Genomic DNA, 18284 nt, shown 5'->3' with positions numbered 1-18284 from the left:
GGGGCTCGAACTCTGGTCCTCGTGCACTGATGATGTATGCACTCGACTGGATGTGCCACCACCTGCTCTGTTTCATCAGGTGTGAGTCCCAAGGTGGTACCATTTCTGTTTTTAGTTGTGTTTTTCAGGGCAACGTATGTGTGAGCCCCTGGCTGTGGAATGGTGAGGTATCAGTAGTTGTAAGTGGTGAAACTGAACATTCTGAACACCGATGTGACCTTAGTGATTCAAGGGCACTTAGGGACTAAGGGACAACCCTTAGTTTGAGACTAGAAGATAGAGGCTTTCGACTGGCATATCCAAAGCTTAGATATTATCGCGTAAGGGAGGTGACTGCCAATAGCTCTCACACAGGGAAAAAATGATTCTTCCTACGCTTTCCTAAGATACCTGACAAGTTAGATCAAACTTTTTTTTTTTTGACAGCCAGGTCCATTTCTTACTTACTAGCACCTGCTTTATTCACCCCTGTATGAATGAATGAACAGAAGAACAAATGACTGGTTGGAAGAACTGGAGTTGGAATGAAAGTACAGGCAAGAGATCATGCTGGAGACCCACAAGGCAAGAGTGACTGACTGGGCATCAGAGTGGCGCAGCATGGAGGGGGCCATGAGCTCTGGGCAGCGAGCTCTGAAGACAACGTAGGGCTACAGTTAGAAAATAGACGGAGAAACCAATTTGGAATGTAAGAGGGAAGGAGGAGTTTGATTTTGAGTTCAATGAGCTCGTGTTGGGGTGAAAAAGGCCTCCAGGAAAAGGAAGGCACAGGTTTGGGCCTGCACAGAGGTCACGATTACAAATAAACATTTGCGGAACCTTCCCCATAAAGGCGAGAGCTGTAATCTTCAAAGTGGATGAAATCATCCTTGGAGAGTGTATTGATCAAGAAGATTGGTCAATTACAGGACCTTGGAGAATACTAACACTTATGGGGTGGTTGCAGAAGAGGAAATGGGAAAAGAGAGCAAGGGTATGGGGACACACACACACACACACACACACACACACACACAGCCAAGGAGGCCAAAGAGAGAAGTACTTCAAATGCACTTATTGCGCAGATCCTGGAGAAGAAACTAATGTGGTCTGAGAGGGGCTGGTGATCTGAGTCATGAGAGGATCACTGGGAATCTCTGAGATCTGTTGGCACAGAGTGAAATAGCAGTGACTACAGGGAAGTCGAGTAGAGGCAGGATTCCAGGGAGAGAGAAGTGTCCATAACTTTTTCTTCCACCTCCAATGACTTCATCACAGCCTCTTTAGAAGACTCCTTGTTTCTGCCCTAGTAAATGTTGATGCTACTAAGTCTGGGTCTCTTTGGCTCTTACCCTGGTAACAGTTTAGAATTCTCTTGGTTTCAAATAACAGAAAGCAACTCCAGCTGGCTGCAGTGGACAGATTTATTAGAAAGACAGAAGGTGACCTCACAGGACCCAAAGGGCTGTGCCTGGGCCTGGTGTACACACACTATGCCCAAGGCCCTGGAGGCTGCTTGGGCTGCTTTCTTGCTCCCCTTGGGGTGTCTATTTCATCTTCTGCTCTCACGGCGGATCAGCTGCCTGGCTGCTCCAGGCCACATGATGGAAAACATGCCTGAGTCATGCCCTCCCACTCCGCAGCACTGCCTGCTGTCACTCGCTCACACCAGACATCTTCCAAGGGGGGGACACTGAGTGGAGTTGCTCACTCCGACGCCCACCCTGTGGCCACCCAACACAAGTTGACTTCCAAGGTCACACAACACAGTATCCTGTGGCTCACGGCTGGGCCCTGGAAGTGAGAAGCTGAGGAGAAAGGTCAAGGGAGGCTGATGCGGATTGGGCCTAAGGGAGAGCAGGAGGGGAGGAGGACAGGAGTGGCTTCTGCCCCTTTCTCTCTGCTCTTTGTTCTCAGAGCCCTGGGCCGCCTCAGTCATAAAGCCTAGAGGTGCTCTCCGTCAGAAACAGTGAGACCCAGCCACGTTATTTTCATTTAGGGACAAATACAAAGCGTCAAGAAATAACTCACTCGGGGCCCGGTGGTGGCGCACCTGGACTGAGCGCACATGTTGCAATGTGCGAGGACCCAGGTTCGAGTCCCCAGTCCCCACCTGCAGGGGGAATGCTTTGTGAGTGGTGAAGCAGTGCTACAGGTGTCTCTCTGTCTCTCTTCCTCTCTATTCCCCGCTTCCCTCTCAATTTCTTGCTGTCTCTATCCAATAAATAAATAAAGGTAATAATTTTTTTTTTTTTTAAAAGAAAGAACTCACTCTGCAGAGCTGGGCTTACTGTACAAAAGGGCCTGGGTTCAACTTCCAGCAACACATGGGAGCACTGTGAATAACACTGGGGAAGCTCTATGGATGGTGGGGTGGTGCTGTAGTGTCTCTCTCTCTTTTCCTTTCTTGCCCCCTCCCCAAAATAATGAGTGAAGAGGTTGCTTTAGGAGAAATGATACCACACACATGCATGAGGTTCCCCCACCCCAGATACCCAGATACACACACACACACACACACACACACACACACACACACACACACACACCTGCCCCCATTTTTCTGCAAAACACAAAAATGATAAAGCCTGTGTCACGGTTTCCTGGCTTTTCTAAGTTTCCCCTCTCCCTGTGACCCACCTGACACACCAGTGTCAGGGGAGTGACCAGTGACAGTGTCTATACCACCTTCTAGCTGAGTCAGAGGCAAAGGTCCTTGGGCCAACTCTGAGGCTCTTTCTGGGATGCTTGGACCTGGAACTGAGCAGGTCACAGGTCAGCTCTGTATTAAAATGGTCTCGCATCCCAGAGGTGACTGGGCAAGAGAGCTTTGCTTCTGTGCGTGAGGCTCTGAGCTTGATTCCAGGTTTCTCTCCCCACCCTCTCTCTCACAGACGTAAAAACGATGTGATGCTGACACAGGTGATGGGACAGGGCTCAGCTCACTGTCAGAGGCCCATCTGCCCGCTGTCCTCCCTCTGGTCTGTTCCATAAGCGAGCCTACTGTGTTCCCTGGCTGTCTACGTTAGTTTGGGTAGATTTTTGATATGGAGACTAAAAAGAACCAGGATGAGTCAGGAGAGTTGGCCAACAGCCACTTCCAGTCTAGACCCTTGTCTCTCTGGTCAACTGGCAGAAGTGACCCGCTCCCTTTCTCTCGTCATGTTTCCCTGGAGACACGAGGTCCAAACTGTAATTGCAACACAGTGTTTGGGCATTCTGGCATTTACGGAGATACGGGCAAAGGGTTGGTGGGTTACTTTAATTTTGACATTTAAAAGTCGAAAATCTGTGTTGTTTACATATTGAGAAGAGGCTCAATGACTCAGCTATTCAGCTGCTGATGAAAGTGCTTGCTGAGCGAAATGCCACCCAGAGTTCAGAGGGGGCTTCTCAACAACCGGGACAGTATGTAAGCAAACCCAGTGTGGGACACTCAGCGATACCACTGCTTCCTTTTTCTTTTTTTTTTTTTAATATTTATTTAATTTATTTATTTCCTTTGTTGCCCTTGTTGTTTTATTGTTGTAGTTATTACTGTTGTTGTCATTGTTGGATAGGACAGAGAGAAATGGAGAGAGGAGGGGAAGACAGAGAGGAGGAGAGAAAGACACACGCCTGCAGACCTGCTTCACCGCCTGTGAAGCGACTCCCCTGCAGGTGGGGAGCCAGGGCTCAAACCGGGATCCTTATGCCGGTCCTTGTGCTTTGCGCCACCTGCGCTTAACCCACTGCGCCACCGCCCGACTCCCATCCTTTTTCTTTCTGACATAATTATTTCCTTTCTACTTCTTAATGATTTTCAAAGTTTTCTTTAGTTCACATGTTTAGTTTGTCTATATCTGAACAACACTTAGTATCTAGCAAACCTGCAGTTTTGGAATAGTTTCAGATTTACAGAAAAAGATGTGGAGATAGCTTAAAATTTCCATACACTCCTCACCCAGTTGTCCCTGTTGTTCACCTTTTAGGAGACAGCACTTTTGTTGCAATTAATGAAGCAACAACGAAATAGTATTATCAACGAAGGCCCTTTTTATTAGTGTCTGCTGAGTGCCCCTTTTCTATTCCATGATACCAAAATACACTGACTTATTATATCTTTTAAGCTGTTCTTGAAAATGCCTAAAACCTTTCCTTGAAAAATAGGTCAGAGCACTACTCTAGCACATCCAGTGCAGGGGATCGAACTTCAGATTTGCAAGGCCAATGCTCTAGCCGCTAGGCAAACTCCTGGGTCACAAGTTTAAGACTATTAAAGATTAAGTTTATCTGTGACTGCTCCAGGTTACAAGAAGACCTGTTCCATGTGCTCACTGGCATTTACACTTGACCCCTGAATGCCTATTACTTAAAAAAATGGATAGTAAGTGCTCTCCTACCCTGGTGAATTTGGAATGTTTACAGATTAAAATACTAGCACAGAGACAGTTTTATTTAAAATCAGTGCTGGATATGGGGTGTCAGAGTTCCTGTTCCCAAGCAGCAGTTACCAGACTCCAGGGGTGGCTGGGCAGAACGTGAAGACTTGAACACGAGATGGCTAGGGCTCTTGGCGCCGGATAGAAGCCCCCGAACCTGAGCTGCTCTGCTGGGAAGCCCAGTTCCAGACCATCCTTTATAAAGGGGTCTGCAAATAAGCCTTTCCCCCCTAAACTTGATCACACATTGTTTATTCTTCTGTGCACAGTTCGAGAGGTACCCCTATCTCCACTCTCTATTTTGCCCAAAGTCCTAGGACCATTTTTCAGGGATGCTTTTGGCTCTGGACACCTAACCTTAGACACCACTTAGGTCTCCACTTTATTTATGTATGTATGTATGTATGTATTTATTTTTGCCTCCAGTTTTATTGCTGGGGCTCGGTGCCTGCACTATAAATCCATTGCTCCTGGAGGAGCTATTTTTCCTATTTTGTTGCCCTTGTTGTAGTTATTGTTATTGTTGCCACTGATGTTGTTGTTGAACAGGACAGGGAGAAATCAAGGGAGGGGGAAGACAGACAAGGGGAGAGAAAATAGACACCTGCAGACCTGCTTCACCACCTGGGAAGTGACTCCCCTGTAGGTAGGGAGCTGGGGGCTCGAACTGGGGTCCTTATACCGTTCCTTGCGCTTTGCACCATGTGTGTTTAAGCCGCTGCGCTACTGCCCAACCCCCAGGTCTCTACTTTCTCTACACCTTGCACATTACTTGGAACACAGGAAGCAGTCAGCACACAAAGGTGCTATTATCCACTCAAGCAAAGTTGAATTCCAGAAGGAAATTGGTACTGTTGGCAGGCAAAGCTCCCTGTACTCCAGATTTTGGGAAATGATAGGCTCAGGGAGCCCACAGGTGAGATAGTGGGGCTAGCGAATGAAGGGGGAATCCCAGTCTGCAGTTGGGTGAGGGTGGGGGACTGAAAAGAGGAAGGTTTGAGGACCACCCTGGTGGCACTGCCAGCAGCAGTGGCCTAACTCAGGGCTGGTAGTCACCTGGAAGAAGACTTCTTGCAATGACCACTCCAGAATTCTGAGGTGCACGTAATAAACAGCGCCAGAGCGCCACTACCAAGAGTTTAATGGGAAGCACATAGTGTTGCATTATCAGTGGGTTCTGTTCGGTATCCAGACACATGCTACTTGTTGGAGTCTGCAGAAATCCCCTCACAGGAGCTTCTAAGGGTTGATCAGGCTGGATCTTGTCCATAGTTCATGGCATATTCAAAGTCCTTAAAACTGACGAGGTCATCTGAGTCTTGATCTACTTCCCTAGAAAGCAAAACAAAACATTACTGACAGGATTTCTTTTTTCCTCTTGTGTCTTAAGATTTAACCACTTATTTATGAGAGGACCAGAGCATTACCCCAGCATATGCAGTGCCAGAGGTGTCATTCAGGCTCTCGTGCTATCAGTCCTGCGTACTACCTGCTGCACCACCTCCCAGGAACACTGTTTATAGGTGGCTCTCACTGGCATTTGTGTATCAAGTGCTCATACAAATCTATCTATCTATCTATATCTATCTATCTATCTATCTGTCTACCTATCTATCTATCCTAAAATATGGAATGCTTCATAAATTTGCATGTCATCCTTGCTCAGGGGCCATGCTAATCTTCTCTCTGGGTGGAGAGATGAGCTTCTAACTGATTGGTGGAGGGTGTCGGTGGCCTCAAGTGGGTTGTCTCAGGGTGTCCACAGAACTGCTGGGGGAAGACCCGGCTCGGCAAACAGGGATCTGAGCTATGGCCCCCACTCTCCACAGGTAAGAGCAATACATGTCAAAGGGACAACCTGGAAGAGCTTCAAAGGGTAACGGAGGCTCAGCAGGACGTGTCCTCTTTGGGGGGATTTTTGGACTAATGGACCATATGCTGTCTTCTATGTTGCTCCTGAGGCTGACGGCAAATCTCCTTTGCTCAAGACAAGGAATGGTATCAACCATGACACAGGGCTTTTAAAGCCAGGATTGGCCTGAGTAACAGAGCCACTAATCACTGTAATAGTTTTAAAGCAGGCTTTTAAAATATTGAATTCTAAAATAAACTTTCTGAATATTTCATGCCAAAGTCTCTGAAGTCTATAATGGTTCTAGATAGAGTGATGATAATTTTTCATTCTTTCGAAGTAGAGAAAAATCCCCACTTCTCTGCCCCAGGGCAAAACCATGTTGCAGCGTGTTCATAGAAAATGACTGCAGACTGCAGAGGCCATTATTCTTGTGACTTCTTTTGGTAAAATATAGATGAAGATTCCCTGCTATACAGGACCACAAGCAGAAAGCCAGCTCCCTTCTGAGGCTTCAGAAATAATCAGTATCACATGTTGCTGACTGCGGAGTGTAAATCATCCCTTTTATTAAATTACATAATTGAAGATTCTTAATATTGCCCCAGTATTTTTTTTTCCCAGGGAATTGGATTAGATAAATGGTCCTTTTCCTTTCCTCTCTGAACTAGTAAGGCTGAACTATACATCTCAGAGGGTGAGTTAAGTGGATAACCTAGAAAACTAATGTTTAGAATCAAGCTCTTCTGCTAGGGTGCTATTTCTTTATTGCTGGTGTCGATTTTGCCACTTACTGAGATGCTGAATGTTTACAGGAATGGTAGTGCCTTTGATTTTCTCAACAAATAACCTTCACTATAATTGCATTAACTTCTTCCTCATCTTTCTTGCTTTCTTTACTGAGGCTTCCCAAATCACAAAACGAGTGCATTATAACCCAGAGGTGTTAAGATGGAAACATTTATTCATAAGTGGCGGCATTCATTCACACACTAACTGGGGAAGCATCACGTTTATATTTAGAAATAGCGCTGGTGAAGTACTTTCTGTCTTCCAACTTATCTTCACACACACACACACACACATACACACACACACACATACACACACACACATACACACACATACACACACATACACACACACACATACACACACACACATACACACACACACATACACACACAGGTCTGGCTTTCTTGAGAGGGTAAAGAGGAAATTCCCATTCCAGAGCTATAATTTTAAAAGCTAAGAAGGATTGTTTTTCTCTCCAGACAAATTATCTGGAAGGAGGAAGGCTTTGCAGCATTTACACTCAACTCACGGCGAGGCTGCAGAGCAGATGTGGCTGGTGACTAGCCTAGTGGTGTGACTGGAGAAGGGAGAAGCATCACCAGGCAAAATTTCCCTGTTTCTGTGAGCAGCTTGTAGCCCTAACAGGAGTTTAGTTTAAGTGTAATAGGAGTTCTGAAACTGGCATGTGTTGCTTTTATATCCCTCAACATATATTCAGCACTAAAATATTCCATCACCCCTAACCCAACTAGAAATAAATTCTAGGGAGCCAAGAACAATGTCGCTTTTTAACTTTTTAACCTACAGCAGGCAAGGAATGTTTGCTGCAGGAAAGACTCTTGTGGGGGGAAATATTAATCTGGGGAGCCTAGGAGATGGCTTGGTGGTATAGGAGAATGCTTGCTTATGGGAGAGAGGCCCTGAGTTCGATCCCTGGCACCACATATGCCAGAATGATGCTCTAATTTGCCCTCACTAATAAATAGATAGCATTTTAAAAAACAAATCTAGGGAGACAGTAGACTACACTGTGAAGTATTTACTGACTCCCAAGAGGCACCAGGGGATGAAGGAGCACTTGTTGCCACTGGTTTTATGGAGTCTAAAACTCTACTCAAGGAAGTAAGGCAAAGGGGAGAGGGAGCCTGGCAACCTCACTCAGGGACCCGAGGGCAGCGGCCAGTGTGTTCCCCACACAGCAGAAGCATTTTGTAACGACAGACCAGATACAAGAATCCAACTGAGAGAGAGAAATTCTGCAAAGTCAGACAAGAATCCAACTGAGAGAGAGAAATTCTGCAAAGTCAGACAGCAGGAATCAAGGGGTGGCCTTTTTCTCTCTGCCTTAAAATGAATGAAAAACTCAGCCTGGCAGAGGACCTAGTGGGGGTTGTATTGTTATATGGAAAACTGGGAAATGTTATGCATGTACAAACTATTGTATTTACTGTTGAATGTAAAACATTAGTTCCCCAATAAAGAAATGAAAAAAAAAAAAAAGAAAAACTTGGCCTGGGAGAGTGGTATAATCACACAAGCACCAAAAAAGCAACTGAAAGGGAGTCGGGCGGTAGTGCAACGGGTTAAGCACACATGGCGCAAAGCGCAAGGACCGGCATAAGGTTGGAGCCCCCGGTTCCCCACCTGCAGGGGAGTTGCTTCACTGGCTATTCTTCTTCTAGCGTTTGCCCTTCTTCCATAGCCAGTCAACAGCATCAGGTTGAGCCTGATGTAAAGATTCGAGACCTCCTTTGAATCTGGAGAGGTGGCAGTCGTTGACTATGTGGGTCATAGTCTGTCTGGAGCCGCAGGGGCAGTTCGGGTCGTCTCTGGCTCCCCAGCGATGGAACATAGTGGCGCACTGGCCATGGCCTGTTCGATAGCGATTGAGGAGGGCCCGATCATAACGTGCTAGGTCAAAGCCGGGTTGACGCTCGCAGGAGTCTGTGATGAAGTGTTTGTTCTTGACCTCAGCTGACTGCCAACTCTGTTTCCAAGAGACTGGAACAGAGAAGTTCAGTGTAGGTGTAGGGGACCAGATTGGGTGACGAGACATCAAGTGTTGGACAGGGTGGGCGAAGATATCCGCGTAGATTGGCAGGTCCGGTCGAGCGTAGACGTGGGAAATGAACTTAGATGATGCCGCATCCTGACGAATATCTGGCGGGGCGATGTTGCTAAGAACTGGCAGCCATGGAACCAGGGTGGAACGGATGGTTCCAGAAATGATCCTCATGGAGGAATATAATTTGGAATCGACCAAGTGGACATGGGGGCTACGGAACCATACTGGGGCACAGTATTCTGCAGTGGAATAGCATAATGCCAGAGAGGATGATCGTAGTGTGGCAGCGCTCGCGCCCCATGAGGAGCTGGCCAGTCTTGCCATGATGTGATTCCTCGCGCCCACCTTTGCTGCAGTTTTTATGAGATGTTTGTGAAATGACAGGGTGCGATCGAGAGTAACGCCAAGATAGACTGGCTGGGCTTCATGCCGGATTCTCGTATCGCCAAGCTGCACATTAAGCTCACGCGAGGCCGAGGCATGGTGTAGATGGAAAACAGATGATACCGTTTTTGCAGCGCTAGGGATTAGTCGCCATTTTTTACAGTCATCAGATATCAGAGACACGTCTTTCGTGAGTGTTTCCTCGAGGATGTCGAACTGTGCAGGACTAAAGAGCCAGAGCAAACCAAGGTCAGAGAAAGATGAAGCCAGGCAAGGCCGGGGCCTCCTTGGGACCAGCCATGGCAGTGGGTGGGCACTGCTGGCTCCTTCCCCAGCATCCTGCCACCCTCCATGCTGCTCAGCAGCTGAGTGCTTTGGATGCACCCCACCCCAACCAACAAAGTGGGGTCTGACCTCATATCTGCCTCAGATCTTCACAACCCAGTCAGTTCAGCCATGAGTTTGCCCCCCGGCCACTCATGAGAGATAAAGATTTGTTCCAACCATAATGAACTGCAGCTTTTGTTTGTGAGTAGAGAAAGGACATTTCTTCCCCCATTGATGTTTGCCTGTGTCCGTGATTCTTTTTCCCTCTCTCTTTCTGTTTCTTTCTTTCAACGAGACAGGGGAAACTGAGGAGAAGGGGAGACAGAGGGAGGGAGGCAGACATTGGTGGAGGCAGACCTGATTGAGTGCACACATTGCAGTGTGCCAAGACCCAGGTTTCAGACGCTGCTTGGAATTCAGGAGCCTCTCTCTCTCTCTCTCTCTCTCTCTCTCCCTTCCACCCTCCCTCCCTTCATCCCTATCTCCCCCTTCCTTACTGATTTCTCTCTGTCTGTATCGAATAAATAAAGTTTTTTTTTAAGAGGGATAAAGAGAGACACTTGCAACACTACTTTTCTGCTTTGTGAAACTCCCCCCCCCCCCCGCAGGAGGAGACTGGGGGCTTGAACCTGGGTTCCTTGCACATGGTAGCATGTGTGCTAAACACCACCAGGTATGCCACTACCAGGCTCCGGTGCCTATGATTCTTTATAACTACCTGCAGGGGTTGAAGACTCAAACTTCTTTAAAATTTTTTTTTTAATTTTGTGTGGCCCCACTGCTTCTAGGCCTACTTATTTTGTTTTAGATAGAGGAAGGGGAGGAAGAGAGCGAGAGAGAGATCAAGGGACAGCTCCACTATCTGTGGTGTTTGTCCCTGGTGTCCTATATGATGTCAGGCTCAAACCCCAGTCCTCACACGTGGTACGGTGTTGGCTCTACCAGGTAAGCTATCTTTTGGTCCCTCAAACTACTCCTGAAGGGTAAAAAATCGCCGACATTTGGAGATTCCAGTACTGGACAGTTGGGTCAGGTGAGGCCTGGTATTATAGTGATGTTTTTCCTGCCACAGGGTGCAAACTCTAAAATAGTTCTAAGAGCCAGTGGTGCACTGAACTGGAGCTTCAAACAAACGCTTTTGCATTTCAGTTCTCAGTCTGGGAGGGTTTACACACTAAGGGGAAGAGACTGTACAACAGCTGAGACAACTGGAGACTAATCAAAGCAGAGCTGGAAGCATGTCTATGGCAAACTCTCAGTCATCCAACCCCATAGGCCCCTGTACTATTGAGGTCTTTTTTTTTCCTCCAGGGGGCTGGAGTGCCTACACTATGAATCCACTGCTCCTGGAGGCTATTTTTTTCCCCTTTTTTGTTGCCCTTGTTGTTTATCATTGCTGTTGTTGTTATTATTGTTGTTGTCATTGATATCATTGTTGTTCGATAGGACAGAGAGAAATCGAGAGAGATGGGGAAAACAGAGGAGGAGAGAAAGACAAGACACCTGCAGACCTGCTTTACTGCTTATGAAGCAACTGCCCTGCAGGTGGGGAGCCAGGGCTTGAACTGGGATCCTTATGCCGGCCCTTGCACTTTGCGCCATGTGTGCTTGACCCACTGCGCCACCGCCCGACACCCTGTTAAGGTCATCTTAAACAAATCTCATACTTGCAAATGAAAGTGTCCTTACATGTCAAGAAGCCTGTCTGGAATATTTTCCAGGCCCTGAAGTATCTAGAACTTGGTAAGCAAGCAATGAAACTAAAATAGACTTGAGTGGCATGCCTGGTAGCTCACACACAGTATAGCGCGAAAGACTGGTCCCCACCTGCAGCGGGAACGCTTCACAAGTGGCCAGTCACTCTCTCCAACTCCCCTTAATCTCTCTGTCCTTGTCCAAAGAAAATAATTAAAAAAATAAAACCAGATATTTTAAAAATGATTACTCCATTTGGAAAAGAATCCCAAATTAATTCAGATGGTCTCTCTAGGTGCTATCTGAGATTCTGGATTACTCCCCAGAGTTCTGCATTCTATAGAAGTTCCTTTCTTGCTGAAGACAAGAAAAGTCTCTGTTAAGCAGTGCCTGGGCCGTCATCATCTGCTGGCAGACATTATTGTGGGATCAACTTGGTCCCTTCCTTGAAGAGTGGTAGGAGAGACTGTCGCCAGACCAAGAGCAAAAGGAAAAATGATTATGAAGTACAGCCCTGGCTGGCAAACATGATTAGCCATAAATAATGACACACTTTCCCCTGTTTAGTAGGCTTTAAAAATGAGAAGTCTTATTTAAAGTCAGAAATTTTTTAAAAGGAGGGAAGAATGTGATTTCAGTATGCCTGATGATTGACTACTTGTGGGTACGTGGATAAATCCAATCGACTTTCAGCCCGATGTCTCAGTGCCAGCAAGTCGTTTCATATTTCTCCTCTCCCAAGCATTTTAGCAGACTTGCTAATAAATAGGGACATAATCTTTTTTTTTTTCTCCTCGGTCTGAATCTCTGGGAGAGAAATTGTGATAGAGGAAAATGGCACAGATCAGACAGCTTTATAAAGATAAAGAACAAAAGGTAAAGCGAACATCTTTGAAGCAGCCATGAAAAAGAATCTGTGTCCTGTACTCCTGGGTCCAGTCTCTCTTCCCCACCGCTGTACCTGGAGAACAGGCCGGGTCTGGCTATGGCACGGAAACGTCACCTGCCAGAAATGATCCGGTGGTGAGCTTTCATCTCAGCCTGGGGGCTGTCAAGCCGGGTGACCTTGAACAAGTCACCTGGGCTGAATCTCAGCTCCTCCTGTTAAGTTGAAGAGCTGGGCTATGCCTGTTCAGATTTGATGCAGCTCAAAATTTTGATGAATCCAAGCTGGGTTGGAATTATACACATAGTGACTCTGGCGGTAGAAAATATTACAAACGTAGTCAGTTAGCCATCCTGAGCCTTCAGGAAGCAGCCTGAGTCTTTAGCCCCACGGAAAAAGAATTGTGCACGCACACGGGCGAATGTAAACGGACAAAGAAATACTCCCTGCCTTGAGGCACAAATGGAGATGAAGCCATTTCTGTTTCAAATATGTAATCATGACAGCTGAGATATCTAGTATCATCTTGAACTTGATTATGAGATAAAAAGAATGGGACAGAGATGGTAATCATTTAATCTCTTAAGAACAGCTATTCTGAAGGGCTTTTCACTCTATGCTCAATGGATTTCTAGCAGGTTATGATCTGGCTAGAAAGAAAGCATAATGATGAGGGAAATTATGTTTTCAATAACACATGCTTTTACAGTATAAGTCCCTCCGCAAAGGAGGCAATAATATGAACCTGACCACTCTAACAGATGGCATAATGGCTCTGTGCACAGATGTGGCCTTTCTCGAAGCAACAAGTTCATATCCTTGACTGGAGGCTTAGGAATGAGCTGAACTTTCAAGTGTAGCGGAGGGAAGATTACATACTTGCAGACAAGAAGGCTGAGTTCAGTTCCTGTGTCCAGATGCTTGGAGAGATGGGCTCAAAGAATAAGGTCTAATGAGCTTCATTTTGCTAATTCAACGAATAGAGTTGAAGTTGAAATATGAACTGTAAACATTAAGCCATTTACAAATGCCCTGATAATAATGTTAGCCACTGTTTGGTAGAGATCTTGCTTTTTTCTTTTCTTTTCTTTTTTCTCAACAGCATACTTTTTGGGGGACAGAAAACACCCATTGTCAAATAATGCTTGTTTGTTCTGATAGTGTGAAGTTTTTGAGTAGAACTTCTTTTCAGCACTCAAAGATAGGGGGCCCATTGAGGGGGTCCTGATTGCTTACTTGCTTTTTACTCTTTTAAGGTGTTTAAGCAACTGAATCAAAATCCCTCTGAAAAGGCAGCTGTGCCAGAAGATTTAGATTACTTGTGTAAGAGTGGAGGGGAATGCACAGCTGTTTATGCGACAGACGTGCACCCCCGAGGTTTAAAGGGCCTAGGTTCAGTCCAGAGCATCACCATAACCCAGGCTTACATAATAAATAAATAAATGAATAAAACCATGTATGGATTTGGTAGTAAGTGAAGTTATTCTCTGCCCCGCCCCCCATTTCTCACCACCAGGGTTATCACTGGAGCTTGGTGTCTGCATGAGCAACCCACGGCTCCTGGGTATTTTTGTTTGTTTGTTTGTTTTAACCAGAGCACTACTCAGCTCTGGTTTATGGTCGTGCTACTGGAAGATTGAACCAGGGAGGGACTTTGGAGCCTCAGGCATGAGAGTATCTTTGCACAACCATTATGCTACTAGCCCCCCCCCCTTTTTTTCGGATAGGACAGAAAGACGTTGAGAGGACAGGAAGACAGAGAGGGAGAAAGAGAGACACCTGCAGCCCTGCTTCACCATTTATAAAACTTCACACTGCAGGTGGGGACTGGTAGCTCGAACCTGGGTCTTTGTGTATGACAGCATGTGGGCTCAACTGAGTGCACCACCACCTAACTCCACACCCTCCCCTCTTCATGAGATCTCACAAATTATACAGGACACCTCGACCCCAAAGCTTCCTGGTCTCCCTTTCCTGCCCAGCCCTGAGATTCACCCTCCAGGTGGCAGGCCACTGTGCTGGAAGCTGTGTGACATGTGCCATGGGTGACCTGGAGTAGGGGAGTGAAGGGGGAGACGACAGCCTCCAGAGGTTCCTAGCTTGCGACAGAAATTGGCTTGGGAGGGGAGGTGTAATGATGTTCAGTCATTAAGGTTGCTTGGGCCTTCTGGGGGGCTCCTTCTAGACTTGGGGAGACACTGGGCTTTCTCAAAAATAGCTGACCACAGGAATATCCATTTCATGCCTTCAAATTCCTAACCCTAGCCAGCATGACATCGGACTAGCCCTTTTCTCTTTGACTAGGAGCCTCGAAGCCAATCATCATTATGGACTGGAAGTGTTGATCTGTGCGGCTAAGTGAATTAAAAGGTTCATGTCCTTGCACTAACAGTTCAAACAGGCTATTTCAGGACACTTAATAAATAGATTAGGTATTTGCATTTTGCGGAAGCACAGAGGCAAAGCCACTGAGTGCACTAGTGTAAGAAGATGAGGCCCAGGAACGTGCATTCTGAGGAAACTCTACCTTCCCTATTTCTTAGATGTGGGTGTTGATTACTTGGGCCTCACTGAGTATTTGGAAGCAGGTCTGAGCTGGGCAGGCAATGGTTATGCCCTCTCAGTCAGCTGATCTACTCTTTTCCAATATCTAGTTGAAATGATCTCATCTTTTTCAATATTGAGCTAAGGCAACCAGGACAAGCTGATCCCCAAGGAAGCAGGAGGAGGCTGAGGAAATATAAACAGGGGTGCAGACAGTCATGTGAATTATGTTCCCCTGCTCTGTGTGTCAGTCCTAGGAGTTACTGGGCCATTTTCCCAGGCTATTTGCACCCCTACCTTCAGAGCTAATATTTTGAGTATTCACCCAAATGCTCACTGGGGAATGGCTGATGAAAGAAATTCCAGGCTACATACTCAGTGGAATATTACTCTGCCATTACAAAAGCTGAAGTCCTGCCTTCTGTGATATGGTGGGAATTTAATTTAAGGTGGTTATGTTAATTAAGTGAAATAAGTCAGAAAGTAAAAGACAGTTACCAGATGGCATTTCTCATATGTGTAACATAAATAACTAAAGCAAAGCAAACAAACTGGAAAAATAAATTACTCTTAGACTCTAAAAATTACCAGAGGGAGAAGGAAAGTGTAGGCTGGGAGGAGTGTGGAAGGGGTCACTTTTGGCTGGGGGTATTTTGGTGGTGAGGGTACATACAGAGAGGGGCATGATGCTGTGCCCCAAACTCAGTAATACTAAACACTGATAGAAATGGTTTTTAAAGAAATAACTGGTAGGGACCAGGTGGTAGTGCACTGGTTATCATGTGCAAGAACCTGAGTTCAAGTCCCTACTCCTCACCTGCAGAGGGAGATACCTCTTGAGCAGTGAAGCAGATCTGCAGGTGTTTATCTTTCTTACTCTTATCCCTCCTTCCCCTCTCAATTGGACTCTGTCTTGTCAAATAAAAATAGGGGGGAAAAAAAAAAAAGAAAGAAAAATGGCCACCAGAAGCAGTGAATCAGAGTGCTGGCATTAAGCCCCAGTGATAACCCAGGCAATATAAATAAGTAAGTAAGTAAGTAAGTAAGTAAGTAAGTAAGTAAATTTTTTAATTACTGATTAGGGCTGGGGAGACATTATAATGGTTATGCAGAATGATTTTCAGGCCTGAGGCTCTGAGGTACAATCTCCAGCACCACCATAAGTCAGAACTGAGTAGAGCAATAACATCTATCTGTCTGTCTGTCTCTATCTCTCTTTTCTTAATAATTGATTTTTTAATCATTGGTTATTTGCTATAGCAGTCATTATACATACATATACATGAATCTCGATCAGGAGCTTGGTTTGAGGTATTGAAGTTTTCTATGTCCTTGACACAAAGAACATGACATTTGGAAGTACTCATTTACTTAGCCAATTTTCTAATCACCTGCATGACCTTGAAATATATTTTACCTTTCATGACCTTAGGATCATCTTATATAAGATTAAAAATATATTTACCTTTACTGGTAGTTCTCAATCTCTGAATATATAAGCTTGGAAGGAAGCAAATACACTTTTCCTTTAGATTTCTGCCAGCACTTGGCCATCAGTGGAGAAAAGAGGTGTTAAAAATAGTGGGTCTGGAGGTCGGGCTGTGGTGCAGTGGGTTACGCGCAGGTGGCACAAAGCGCAGGTGGCGCAAAGCGTATACCGGCATAAGGGTCCTGGTTCGAGCCCCGGGTCCCCCACCTGCACGGGAGTCGCTTCACAGGCAGTGAAGCAGGTCTGCAGGTGTCTGTCTTTCTCTCCCGCTCTCTGTCTTCCCTTCCTCTCTCCATTTCTCTCTATCTTATCCAACAACGAACAGCATCAACAATGGCAATAATAATAACCACAAGGAGGCTACAACAACTAGGGCAACAAAAGGGGGGAAAATGGCCTCCAGGAGAGGTGGATTCATGGTGCAGGCACCAAGCCCAGCAATAACCCTGGGGAGGAAAAAAAAAAAAGTGGGTCTAAGTGAAATGAGGTGGGGAGCTCTCTTCTTTAACAAGTACTCCAAGTATAAAAGAACCTAGAAATGCCTTAATAAAATGTGCTCCACTCACACAGTGCACACTGTAAAATTCCACTGAGACCTACAGAAGGACATTTGACAGTATAGAGGGGCGTGACACATGTGGATTCCTGGAAAGGAAGACAGGACACTGTGAAGAAGACTGATTCTCCCCAATTAATTTATATATTGAATGCAATTTTCATCAGAACCCCAAAGGGAGGTTTGGGGAACTCCACAAAAAATGATTTCACCATTCATCTGGAAAATAAACAGGCCAGGAGAGCAAGGGACATCCTGAAGACAAGAAAGCAGGTTTTAGAACTATTATAAGAGGTGTGTGTGGGGAGGGAGGGTGGTGTGTCCTTGGTGTGGGAATAAGGAAGACAGGGAATAGAATAAGCAGACTGGAAAAGTCACCAAGTGCAAAGCGACTCAATATAGAATATGACAAGGGGTACTACATATAAATGGGAATTAATTAACAGACAATAATGGAAAAACAGTCGAGCTCTTTGGAAACAAGACAACCTTTAGATCATTATCCCAGATTAAATTCCAAATACACTGAAGTGACAAGTCTTAAAATTCAAACCAACTATGAAACTGGAAGTGAATATTCTGATCTCTAGACAAGAAGAATCATTTACAGATGAAAGCAATGGGATTTGAGGCTGGAAGATAACTGGAGTGGTGTGTGTGTGTGTGTGTGTTGGAGATCTTTGTGTGATATATATATATCTCTATCTCTGAGGCCTCAGGTTCAATCCCCAGCATCACGTGTGTGAGAACCATGGACAGCACTAAAGGACATTCCCTGGATGGTGAAGTGGTGCCTTGGTGTCTCTAGCTCTGTCTCTCCTTCTCTATCCCTAAATATATAGAATAAAAAAACATTGGGTGGGGGAGGCTGATCACTGGTATGCCAGAGGACTGTTTGGAGGTGCACGCATGAGGCTCTCAGTACATTCTCCAACAGAATTAATTAATTAATTAGAAGCAAGGGTATTAAACACCTACCACTTCAGCATGGGGTCATTAAAATTATGATAGATAAGATCACAAATATAAATATGTCAAAATTCTAAATTTCTGCAATAATAAAAGGAAAAAAACGGATAATAGTTGCAAAGTATGAAAAGTGGTAAATATTCTCACTGCGGAAGAGAAAGTGGGGAAAAGACAAGAACAGATAATTCACAGTGGTGAAATTCAAAACTCCTAGAGCGGCCAGGCGGTAGTGCTGTGGGTTAAGCGCACATGGCACGAAGCCCAAGGACCTTTGTAAGGAATCCGGTCGAGCCCCGGACCTCCACCTGCAGGGGAGTCGCTT

General features: G+C 45.6%; 1 protein-coding gene and 1 pseudogene across 3 annotated transcripts in view; both read right to left on the bottom strand.

The window, feature by feature from the left end:
• Positions 1-5526: 5526 nt before the first annotated feature.
• The window catches only part of EFCAB11 (EF-hand calcium binding domain 11), a 151919-nt gene continuing 139161 nt past the window's right edge, over positions 5527-18284 (bottom strand). For all 3 annotated transcript variants that reach the window (XR_009547246.1, XR_009547247.1, XM_007526827.3), the window contains one exon: positions 5527-5732. Coding sequence is in view for 1 of the 3 variants with exons in the window: in XM_007526827.3 (XP_007526889.2) it covers positions 5651-5732 (82 nt within the window). In the remaining 2 variants the exon portion in view is untranslated. The remainder of the gene's footprint in view (positions 5733-18284) is intronic.
• Positions 6022-6089, bottom strand: LOC132535477 (U6 spliceosomal RNA; annotated as a pseudogene).

The sequence above is a fragment of the Erinaceus europaeus genome, chromosome 22 (genome assembly GCF_950295315.1).
Source record: "Erinaceus europaeus chromosome 22, mEriEur2.1, whole genome shotgun sequence".
Taxonomy (NCBI): domain Eukaryota; kingdom Metazoa; phylum Chordata; class Mammalia; order Eulipotyphla; family Erinaceidae; genus Erinaceus; species Erinaceus europaeus.
This window is presented reverse-complemented; position numbering and strand designations above follow the sequence as displayed.